Below are 12,159 nucleotides of genomic sequence, written 5' to 3'. Positions count from 1 at the left end.
GCACAGTGCGAGGCCCACGTGACTCTGAATGAGCACCTACTGTGTGCATGGCACAATGCAAGGCCCACGTGACTCTGAGGAAGTAGGGCCCAGGCTGCAGCACTACTGGGCAGAAAGGAGGGGGACAGACACCTCACAAGAGGATGGTCCTGGCCAGGAAGAAGAAGGAGAAGGGAGCCCATGGAGAGCGCACCCCCCAGGTCTTCCTTCGGGAGTAGCATCTGTGCTGAGCCTAGAAGCAGGAGGAGAATTTTGATAAATGGTGAAGGGGTGGGCCTCCTTCCAGGTGGGAGACACACCGGAGTGAAGGCTGAGGGAGCCTGGGGTCCACGGTGGGAAGGAGACTTCAGTGTAGGGAAGGGAAGGGGGAGGAAGAAGGTAGGCTCCCTGCAAATAATCCCTATTTGTATGCTCATCTTTTTGGGGGGGAGGGGTCATGAATTTTGCAGTAGTTTTTTAATGTGTCTTTTTGTTGTTTTTACAAGAGGTGACAAGATTCGGACATAAATCCTTGCCAAGACCATGCAGCCATTAAGCAACCAAGCTAGGACTTGAACCCAAGTCTTATCATCTGAGTTGAATGGCACTTCCATCACCACGTTCTAGCATAGTTCATGGTTCTTGGGATGCCACTGGAAAAATCTGGGTGCCCCATGCTTCACTTCCCTCTAGGTTGAGATCTTTTCTCTCTTCCCTTGCGCCATCTTTGCTAAGAGGAAGGTGGATTCAGCCAGAAGTTCTACTTTGCTAACCTGAAAAGTGTATTTTTAAAAACCACTTTTCCATGACAGCAGTACCAGAAGTAACTGGAAAATGGAGCAAAGGGAAGGGGTCGCCTCAAATTCCACGTCAGAAAAACCAGTGTTATCGTCTTGGAGTCTTTCCTTCCTGTCAGTCTGTTGGTGCTGCGGTGTCCCTCCGTGTGCTCATCACCGTAAGCATTTATAATGCATTAGGTCCTTGGCATAGCCACCCTTCTTTGCCCCACGAAGCGGTACTGCAATCAGCATCTTAATGCATTTTTTTTTTTTTGCATCGTGTTTTTAAATGCATAGAATTATTCCCTTGGAAATCAGTTCCCCAGAAGCCGGACTGGTGTGACAAAGGGTGGTCTTCACCCTCCGTGTTTATAAACACAATCCCCTCCCCACGGTGTGACTGATTGCTTTTTCTGTCTTCAGATTGTGCTGTTTTATATTTGAGTATTAAATAAAGGAACTGTTTTACTTCTGTGATTCTTATTTCCCCAGAAGGATGGTTCCTCTTTCTTTACCAGGGCAGTCTCTTGAGCATGGTTTCTGTGGTAGATGTTTAAAATCTGGGAAGAAGATAGCCTCACATGCTACCTCTTCCTTCTGTTTCATCAAGCTGTGTCCCAAGGGTCTAGCTCAGCATATACTGGGTGTATGATATTTCTAGAATGAATGAGCAATAAATAAGTGAATTTTTGGAAGAGGAACTAAGTGCAGGAAAGAATTCATCTTTTTTTTTTTTTTTTGGAAAGAATTCATCTTTGTAGCTCTGTATTTCTCTTCCGCTGTCCCAGAAAATTCATGGAGGAGTTGACTTCCATCATTTCCTCTCTGGTTTTTGCATCTAATGAGATAGGATCATCTCACCTTTTAGTTCCTATGTGTTTGCCAAGCACATTATGTTCCAGATAAGCATGATATGTTTGGCTGGGAGTACACAGCCTGAGGCGTTAGGGGTCGGATTTTGGTGGCAGGTGTTGGGGAAGGGTCCAAGTCCTAGCTCTGCTGTTGGGAGCTGAGTAGGGGGAGCTTCTCTGACGCCTCAGAGCACTGGTCACCTCATGGAGGGTGGTGTCATCATTTCTTACCTCATCAGGCAGAACTCAATAAATGGCACCAATTACTGGCATACTAAATATTATTATTATTATTACTAGACCATTTTATTTTATCTTTCAAAATCTGTGACGTGCTTGCAGATTATTGTCCCAAGAGATTTTCTTGTTCTCTGGCTTTTCCCAGAACTGAAACAATTGGTTTCTCCAGCTGTCGGTTCCTTCAGTTTAGATAAGGCCATCAAAGAACTAGTTCATGAAGCCAGGGTGAAAGTAGTCAAATTTGGGCTGGGTATCTTTCATCTTGTAATTTCTTTTTCTTCATTTCAAAGTCAATGCACACTTGGTGAGGGAAAAAAAATATTGGAAAAGACAGAAAAACCCAAATAAAAGAAAACATCTCCATTCATTGCACCTGCTGAAGGCAGGTCACATATGTGTGCTCTTCAGGCTTTCTTTCTAAACAGAGGGAGAGACAGACTCAATTTTTATAAACGAAAATAATAGACTCTACACATTAGAAACCTTTCTTTCAAAGCACTTTAATCCCATATAATCTACCAACCTGGAGTAAATTCTGTTACTTTGCATATTTTCAAATGGTGTCACCCAGTGTTCTGTTAGGTATTTTCCCATGATGCTTCAGTCTGGGCCCCATATCCTACACTCTTAGGTTAACGTTATGGAAGCATTTTTCATTCTTAGTCTTCATTATTATCTGTTGTAACGGCTGCATGGTAGTTGCTCATTTTGAACTACCTTGAGGCAGTATTTGAAAAGTCAGCTCCAGCTGCCGTAACAAATTGCCACAGTCTGGGTGGCTTAGACAACAGACACCCATTTCGCATAGTTCTGGAGGCTAGAAGTCCAAGGTCAAGGTGCCAGATGATTCTGTCGGTGGTGAGGGCCCACTTCCTGGTGTGCAGACAGCATCTTCTTATTGGATCCTCACTAGGCAGAGAGCCTCGAAGTAAGCTCTCTTGTGTCTCTTCTATGTGGTCATTAATCCCACTGTGGGGGGGCTCCATCTTCATGACCCAGTGACCTCCCAAAGGCCCCGCCTCCTAATACCAGCACCCTGGGTGTCAGGGTTAAAACATGAATTTTGAGGGTACCCAAATATGCAATCCGTAACAGGCATTAAATTGGAAAGCGGAGTAATTCTGAGCTCTGGGGTCAGAAGGACCTGTTTCTGCTGTTGCCCAGCTCCCAGCCAGCTCCATCACCATGAACAAAGTCTGCATCCTGGCCTCCCTCATCTGTAAAATGGCAGCCATAACACCTACTCAGAGTGTTGCTGTGAGCATTAGATTAAAGGACAAAAATCGAGCACCAGTCACTATTGGGCAGCTAGACATTGCCTTTACCATAAGCCATTCCCTAATTCCCTGATATTGGCCATTTACGTGGTTAGCGGGTTCTTCTCGGCAGGGCGGTGTCATACCTTAGGAGTGGATCTTTCTGGGTGTGCCCCGTTATTTCTTCAGATAAATTCCTCGGAGAATGGGGTCTTGTTAATATAGTAATGTCCTATTGCTTTCTGGAACAGCCATACAATTTGCCCGGCCTCCCACAATGACAAATGTCACCACACTCTAGCCAGCAATGAAGGTTAGAATTCCTTAAATTTTTCACTGTGCCAGGTGGGCATACCAGGGCATCTTACGCTTAATTGTATTTTTTAAAATTTCTAAAGAAAATAGCACTTTTACTTGCGATTTTCCCTTGGGTGAGCTGTTTGTATATATAACTGCACATCCCCCTTCTATTAACAAAAATCCATTTGGTGAGACGATCCACAGAGAAGTTGTGTGTCTGCTGCGAGGCTCTGAGATATGAGAAGCACTCAGCCTCATTGCCGGAGCTGAGCGCTGTTCTACATGAGCCATGAGCCAGGATGCCCTCGCTCCCTGCGCTTTCTTTTCTGATGCTGGTCGATCCAAGTGGCCCCGCGTGATGGGGCTGAGCCCCGGCCATCTGCAGCTGGTGAGGAATTATCACTGGGGGTCACCCTGGGGGTCATGTCGTCCTCCACAGCCCCCCAGCCTCTGCCTCTTCCCCGAATAAATAAAGGGTTGGATTTCACCGTAATTCGACCCAGAGATGAAAACTGCTTACTGAGGCTAAAATCCCAGAGTGATAGCTGCAAAGAAAGAAGCATCCTTCCAGCTGAAGGCTGGTGAACCTGGGGCTACAGCAGGTGAGCCCCTGCAGGGCCAGGAGGGTATCCCCTCCGGGGAGGGACGACCCCTGCCCCCGTGCTCTGGCTGCACAGGGACTCGGTGGAGGATGGTCTTTAAGCAGTTATGACCAGGTCAGTAGCATCCTAAAGTTTACTTTTGTTTGCTTTGTTGTGAACTAGGGGTCTGTTCTAGTGCTATGTTTTTACTTTTTGCTACTCTAATGATAGAGATGAACATAGTAAAAAAAATTCATGGATGTGCAAGTAAAATGTGAGTGTCTTTTCTAGGATATGCAGAGGATGCAACAGATTTTGAATTGACAGACAACATTCTCATTCCATCATACGTGTTTTCTTCGGTGGGAAAGAGAGAATTAAATATAATATGTATTATATATGTCTGTAATATAATATATATAATTATAACATAATTATATAATATTAATATAATTATATATAATATATAATCGTATGACTTTATATATATATGAGAGGCCAAAATTTAGAACTTACAGAATTAAAGTCACTCTCATATTGCCTCTCCATTGTCCTAGATTTGTAGGAAAAAAACAGTAGAGAGAGAATTTTGTTCTGATTTTTGGGTTGGGAGAGATGACTTACCAAATACCATTCTAGAAGAAAAGGTAGGACTCTCCTTAGGGTATAAGGACAGAGCAACAACAAAAAGGATATAAGAACAGAACAGATTCCGAACTGACAAACAAAGGAGGACTCTCTTTAAGAGGGGGGACATCCACATGAAGGATCTATTCATGCAAGGGACATGGGTTTTACGGTGGACATCACTATAATATTCATGGAATTCTATTTTACCGTTTCCCCTAAAGAAGAGAATAATTTCCATTAGTTTTTCTGTAGTCAAAATACTCTGTATTCCTAAAACCTGAATTACAGAAACGGTATTTAGATACCAAGTCATTGGCAACCAAACCCATTTCTCCTCGAAATGGCCAAATCTAGAACACATACAGTGTTACTAAAAGTATTTCTTTATAAATAGAATATTAAGTTGAAAGTGATTATTGAGGACTAAATAATGTTCTCATTGCACAGGCTTTTAAATATTGTTTTAACCCAGTACTTCTTCACATAATGAACTTTAATTAGTGTCCAGGTCCAGCATAGTTAAATACCAGGCTGTGTATATATTAACATTTGTCACCAGCCACGAATGTGTTGTCCACTTATCGCCTCACCCCGCTTACTGTAGATGTTTCTTGTCTTAATAATTCTACATGGGCTGAATCCATAACCCTAGCCATCCACTATATTTGCAGTCTCCCCTCACTAGCTCCTACTTCTAATAAACTGACTCCTAAAATCAAACAAGTCACACCACCAAAAAAAAAAAAAAAAAAAAATTGTGCTCTTGGTTTTCCCTTCTGCTCCTTTACTTGGTAACTTACTTCATTAAGCATATTTTGCATTAAAAGCAAGCGAGATGCACATATAGATGTGTATCTATATATATATGGAATGTTCGCTGCTATATAAGAAAATAATGACATTGTAATGGGAACTAAAATGAATTTTTTAAATTTGAAGCTGAGTCATTCTAATGTTCTACGATTGTTTTCCTACTGGTTCTAGTTGGCTTATTTGGTACATTAATATTGTATTGAAATACAATACATTTTGAGTGTTTATATTTTTAATATGAATTTTACAGCATAGGAGGAAAATATTGAGAACTGTCATATTTTACTGTGTACAGGAATAAAATATGGACAATGGTTGATAAATAAGCACAAATCTCTGAATAATCTCGCTTGAAGTAAATACATCCCTCCACTTTAAGTTTAAATCAGAGGTCACCAGTTGTCAACTACAAAACTGTAGTATTTGGGGGAAAAGTACTATAAAAGTAAATATTTACCTCTAAGAAAAGGTGTCTGATGGTGGGGAGGAGAGGTTTCTGCTTTTTATATGATGTAGTTCTGTATTTTTTTTTCAGTGAGAATGTGTTCTTTTATTACTTGTGTAATCTCTTTAAAGTTTAAAATAAAACACTCATTTAATTCCATTATGGGGGACTTGAAAAATAAAGAATAAAAATCTTTTCTAATTCCATTATTAATTCTACGCCAGCCCATCCTTAATACTAACTATTGGCATTGTGGTCTTTTTTCTTTCAATGTAAATACATGTTAACCCTTCTCTTTGTAATTTCAGGAAATTAAAAGGAGTTGGCAGATTAAATTAAATGTATGTGCATTAGTGGATCTTTCCCCATAATGTCCTCCCAACAATTTGATTGCACTAGAATCCCCAGCTCTCAGCATCAGTGACGGTGGACATGCGTTGTCCATGCAACCTAAGAAAATCAGATCCAAAACTGAAAACACCACTATATTAAAAAATATATAAATAGAATCGAGCAGAGTCTTGGTTCTGATTACATCATTTACCGCACATATGCTGCATTATTTAAAAGTCAAGTTAAAGTAAAATCCCCCTTGTAATTTTTTTTTAAAGATTTTATTTATTTATTTGACAGAGAGCACAAGTAGGCAGAGCAGGAGGCAGAGGGAAAGGGAGAAGTAGGCTCCCCACTGAGCAGGGAGCCCTACGAGGGGCTCGATCCCAGGACCCCGGGATCATGACCTGAGCCGAAGGCTGACACTTAACCAACTGAGCCACCCAGGCGCCCCCCGCCTTGTAAATTGACATGCACCCTAATCCCTAGGTTCTGCCTTCTCAGTGTCACTTAACTGGGACTGAAGGTGAACTGTTTTTATTTACGTTCCTACAGTAAACAGAAGAGGTCACTTCATACTTGCTTGTACACACACACACACACACATGCTTGTATTTTACAGAGATAAGGGAAATATTTGTTTAATTTTGAAAGATGAGCGATGACATAATTAAGTGTCTCTTCTGATGGATGCTGCTGCTGTTGATTCTACCCTCTTCTCGAAACCTGCCAATGCCTTTCTCCTTCCAGCCAGCTCTCCGATGTCCTAGGGTCTCTGACAGTAAATAATTAATGGGACTGTTAGCGTGTGATGGGGAGCGAAGCTGCCTTACTCACAAGTGCAACCACTTACACACTAAGCCGTTTTCTGATTCCTCTTTGCAAAAAATACACAGCCAAAAAAAACCCCAGTAATCTCCACTCAGACACAGCAATCTTGCTTTGGTGTTTCGGGAATGATGCAGAGCGTGTGTGATGCTTTATCCACTTACATGGATTTTCAGAACGGTTGCCTTTGAAATAGTGAAAGTCATGGCTTAGAATGAGCTGTAAAGACCCTGAACGGTTTCAAGGGCCTTTACTGTAAGCAGATTGTCTTTGCCTTTCTATAGAGCAGGATTTTTTTTTTCTGCCCTGTTGGTGGATCTCATTCAGGATGCCATATGGTGGGCCCTGCGTTTAGGGTATGATATTTTGATTCACTTCTCTCTACATTTTCTTACTAAAAATTTGAAACATAAAGTTGAAAGAATCGAACCATATACATCCATTACCCACCACCTAAAGTCTACCATTAACATTTTCTAAAATTGCTCTCTCACATTCTATCCATCTGTCCATCCCTCTATTCATCCGTCAACAGTGCATTTCAAAGAAGGGTCTATATACTTCACCCTCAAAATCTTCGGCATTCATATTATTGGCTACAGTTCAATATTGTTTATAGCATTTGGGGATAAAATCCGTATAGAGCAAAATGCACAACTCTTCATTAGACCATTTGATAAGTTTTGACAAATAACACCAATGTAATGAAAAAAAACATCAGTTTCCTCATGCCCCTTCCCTAGTAAACTTCATGCCTGTCCCTGCCTCCAGGAAGAACTATACTGATTTTTTTCCCCCACCCATCGATTAGATTAGAACAGCATATAAACGGAGTCATCTTGTGCAATCATTCTTTCACTCAGCATTATGTTTTGAGATTTCCTGTCTCTCATTTCATGGATCAGTAGTTTATTCCTTTTTATTGCTGAATAGTTACTAAACCACAGTAGTTGTTAATCTGTTTTTCTGTTGATGGACACTTGTGCTATTTACAATTTGGAGATACTATGAATGAAACTGCTATTAACATTCTTGGATAAGTTTTTTAGACCTATTTCTCTTGGGTAAATATCTGAGAATAGACTTGCTGGATCATAGGGTAGCTGTATATTTAGTTTTATAAGAAACCACCAGACTTATTTCCAAATGGTTATACCATTTTACACTCCAACCAATGAGATATGAGTGTTCTGGTTGCTCCGTATCCTCACCAAGTACTGTAAGTCTTTTTAAATTTTAGTAATTCTGCTGGGAGTAGACTGGTGTCTCCTTCTGGTTTTAATTTACATCTCCCTGATGACTAATGATATTGAGCATTTTTTTAAAGATTTTATTTATTCATTTGAGACACAGAGATACAGAGAGAGAGAGAGAGAGCAGGAGCAGGGGGAGAGGCAGAGGAAAAGGGAGAAGCAGGCTCCCCACTGAGCCAGGAGCCCGATGTGGGGCTCGATCCTAGGATCCTGGAATCATGACCTGAGCCGAAGGCAGACGCTTAACCATCTGAACCACCCAGGTGCCCCGGTATTGAGCATTTTTAATATCTTCTGCTGTTCCAATCTTTACCCATTTTTAATTGGACTGTCCTTTATTACTGAGTTATAGGAGTCCTTTGTGTATTTTGGATACCATTCTCTCCTTTTTGGGGGTGGGGGGTTATGTTTTATAAATATTTTCTTCCAGTATCTAACTTGCTTTTTCATTTTTAAATGGTAGATCAATCTTTTGATGAGTAGAAATTTTTGGTGAAGTCTAACTTAGCAAGTTTTCCTTTCATAGTTATTGTTTCCTGTGTCCCATCTAAGAAACCTTTGCTTACTCTCAAGGCATAAAGATATTCTCATGTATTTTCTCTAGAAGTTCCTTAATTTTAAACATTATGCTAGGTCCATGATCCATCTCAGGTTAATGCTTGTGTGTGGTACGAAGTGGGAGTCTGGGTTTCTTTTTATTCATTGTAGATGTCTAGCTGTTCCAGCGCCATTTGTTGAAAAGACTGCTTTTCTCATCATATTGCTTTGTCACTCTTGTCAAAAACCGATTGGATATACAAGTATTACAAGTATGGGTGTATTTCTCAACTCTCTATGCTGTCCCATGGATTTATCTGTCTCTACTGGTACCACAATGTCTTGATTACTGTAGCTTTTTTTTTTTTTTTTTAAAGAGAAAGAGAGCGTAAGTGGGGAGGGGCAGAGGGAGAGGAGAGAAAGAATCCCAGTCAAGCTCCACACCCAGTGCAGAGTCTGATGTGGGGCTCGATCCCACAACTCTGAGATCATGACCTGAGCTGAAATCAAGAGTTGGACACTTAACCCACCGAGTCACCCAGGTGCCCCCTGATTACTGTAGCTTTATAGTAAGTCTTGAAATCAGGTGGTGTACATCTTCCAGTTGTCTTCTTTTTCAAGATTACTTGGGATATTTAAAATCCTTTGAATTTCCATACAGACTTGAAGATCAGATTGTTAATTCCTTTTTTTAATTAAAAGATTTTATTTATTTATTTGAGAGAGAGAGAGATAGCAAGAAATAGAGCACAAACAGGGGAGAGAGGGAGAAGCAGACTCCCCACTGAGCAGGGAGCCCAATGTGGGATTCAATCCCAGGACCCTGGGATCATGACCTGGCCGAAGGCAGACGCTTAACTGACTGAGCCACGAAGGCACCCCTAGATTGTTAATTTCTATCCCCTAAAAGCCTATGAGAATTATGGTTGGGATTTTATTGAACCTATAGATAAAACTGGGAAGCATTGACATGTTGCAAATATTGATTCTTCTAATCCATGAACATGGGATGTCTTTACATTTATATGGGTCTTCCCATCTTTTGTTAAATTTGTTTCTAAGCATGTAGTTTTATGCTATTGTAAATAAATAATTTTTTTTAATTTTCCTAAAGTTAGCTGCTATAGTGTGATTCACTTCTGTGATAAGAATATTTGGAAACCAACCTTTCTCAGCATTATTTTCACATGAGAAGAAGCTTCTTTTTTATTCATGTCTTCAAAGAGGCAACAGAGAGATGGAGGGGGTTCACCCCAGCCTGAGAGCTAGGGGACCAAACTTCTGTTCAGGTTTGCCTTTTACTGACTGTGTGGACTTGGCCAAGGATGGTTGGAAAATCTCCCTATTTCACTCAACACAATCAGAACATAACTCCTCATTCTTTGCAGTCTTTTAAGTAGCATTTATAGAGGTAAAACTTTTAACTCTGGTTCACTTACACATTTGGAAATCTGGTAGAAGCCTTGACTTTTCTCCTCAGAAAAAATGTACACATGCGCACACATGCGCACACATGCTCACACAGCTTTGTGTCCAACTTAGGATGTTCAGGCAACCTCTGAAACCTGTTTATCAGCCACAGGGTCCACAAAACCCCTGTTCTAAGGGGAGAGCTCAGTGAGGGTAGGAGCTGACTTCCTTTATGTCTGCATCTTCAGCACCCAGTACAGTGCTCGGCCTATCACAGCTGCTCAGTGGATGCCCCAGCATTGCTGCGTCATGGCCTCCTGCAAAGCTGACCACTCCTCCTAAGTAGCACCAGGTCCTCAGTTGTCCTGGAGCAGCCTGGACCGTCTTCCACCCAGGACAGCCAGTGTCCACTATTAGAGAACAGCAAGATACTGGCTGATGGCTGAGCCACATTTCAGATAACCAGAATGGAATATTTCAGATAACCAGAATGGCAGAGTCACGCGATTTCTTAGGGATACCCTGGACCAGTCACATCAGTGGTCCAAGGGTATCCCAAGGCCCAGAGTTTTAGGGGACTGCCAAGATCAAATTGTGGCATATTTGTGCAAGGGCAGGTATGGATGAGGGCTGCTGATTCTAAATCCCATGCCCTTAGTGGGGTTTTCTAGGCAGAGAGGGGATAGATTTCCAAATCCCTAGTATTAGGCCTTTCTTTCTTCTACCACTAGATACTAAGTCCCCATGAGGGAAACAGCAGGGGGACAGTTTGGCTGGACCATCCGCTATGTCACCAAAGCCCTGGCTTTTCTGTTGCTGTCAATGAGATCAGCCTGGCTGTTCCCAGCCAGACAGCGGCCCTAGGTGTCCTGGACCCCCTCCACTACGGCAGGGTGTGGCTGCAGAGACAGCCTGGCTGAGCACCAGCCCCACACAGGAAGTCCCTCCCCCAGGGCTGCTGGTCCCGGGGTCTGCTGTCCTTGGTGACACTGGCATTATTTCAGGGCCACCTGAATCCTCACATTTATGTCCTAGAGAGCACATCCTGCTCTCCTTTCCAGTGGTCCCCATGAGCAGCCCTGGCAAGTGATGGTGACATTGTGTGTGTGCTTCTGTCTACCCAGGTGCTGAGGACATGGGCAGCAAACCGTCCACACCAGGCGGTGACCCCACAGCACAGTGCCCTGGGACAGAAGGCATTCATGCTGCATACAAGCAAGGAAACCCCAGCAGGGCCCGGCACCTGCTCAGAGAGGCTTGTGATGAGAGCACGTCCCATCTGGAGAAGGTAGGGTTGATGCTGGCTCCTCCAGCCAGACTGGGGACCTGGCCTGGATGAAGGTTACCATTCAGATTATCTCCTTGTTATCATCATAATCATAATGGGGATTTTTTTTACCTCATTTCACATGTAAACTCATGGGTTCTGGTCCTTTCAAGCCAACTTCTCAACCTGCCACCATCTACGCAAACCCTTTCACCTTCCCAGAGGACAGGGGAGGCATAACTGAAATGTGAACAACAAAAGGCCGATCTGAAGGTTCAGGTTACTGTATTCTTTTACGTTTCTCTTCCATTATAAAAATAGCACATGCTCAAAAAAAGAAAACTTAGAAATATGTAAAAGTAGAGAGGAAGAGAAAAAGAAAGTAACCATATTCTTAATGCATCCAAACAGTCCCACTTAACAATTTCGTTATATTTTCTCTCCGTCTGCTGATCTGTGCATGTGTTGTTTCTAATATAGATAGAGTCATATTGGATATATATATTTGCATGCTGCTTAGTCTTACATAATATTATATCAAGCATTTTCCATCTGATTATAAATTCTGTATGTGCTGTAAAAGAAGAAAGGTTTTTACACTTCACTTTAATTGATAAAACATTGAAACCAGTAGACTTTGTTAAGCCATGTATGTCA

At 41.9% G+C, this 12,159-nt stretch overlaps 1 protein-coding gene across 5 annotated transcripts in view; it reads left to right on the top strand.

Moving 5' to 3' along the window:
- LRRK1 (leucine rich repeat kinase 1) overlaps positions 1-12,159 on the top strand; it is a 121,706-nt gene that overhangs the window by 29,798 nt on the left and 79,749 nt on the right. For all 5 annotated transcript variants that reach the window (XM_035024001.1, XM_035024003.1, XM_035024004.1 and 2 more), the window contains one exon: positions 11,360-11,523. In XM_035024001.1, the coding sequence (XP_034879892.1) occupies positions 11,360-11,523 (164 nt within the window). The remainder of the gene's footprint in view (positions 1-11,359; positions 11,524-12,159) is intronic.

The sequence above is a fragment of the Mirounga leonina genome, unplaced genomic scaffold (assembly GCF_011800145.1).
Source record: "Mirounga leonina isolate KUSES-001 unplaced genomic scaffold, KU_Mleo_1.0 Mir_178, whole genome shotgun sequence".
NCBI lineage: Eukaryota > Metazoa > Chordata > Mammalia > Carnivora > Phocidae > Mirounga > Mirounga leonina.
Note: the sequence above shows the minus strand (reverse complement) of the source record. Positions and strands in the feature narration are given on the sequence as shown.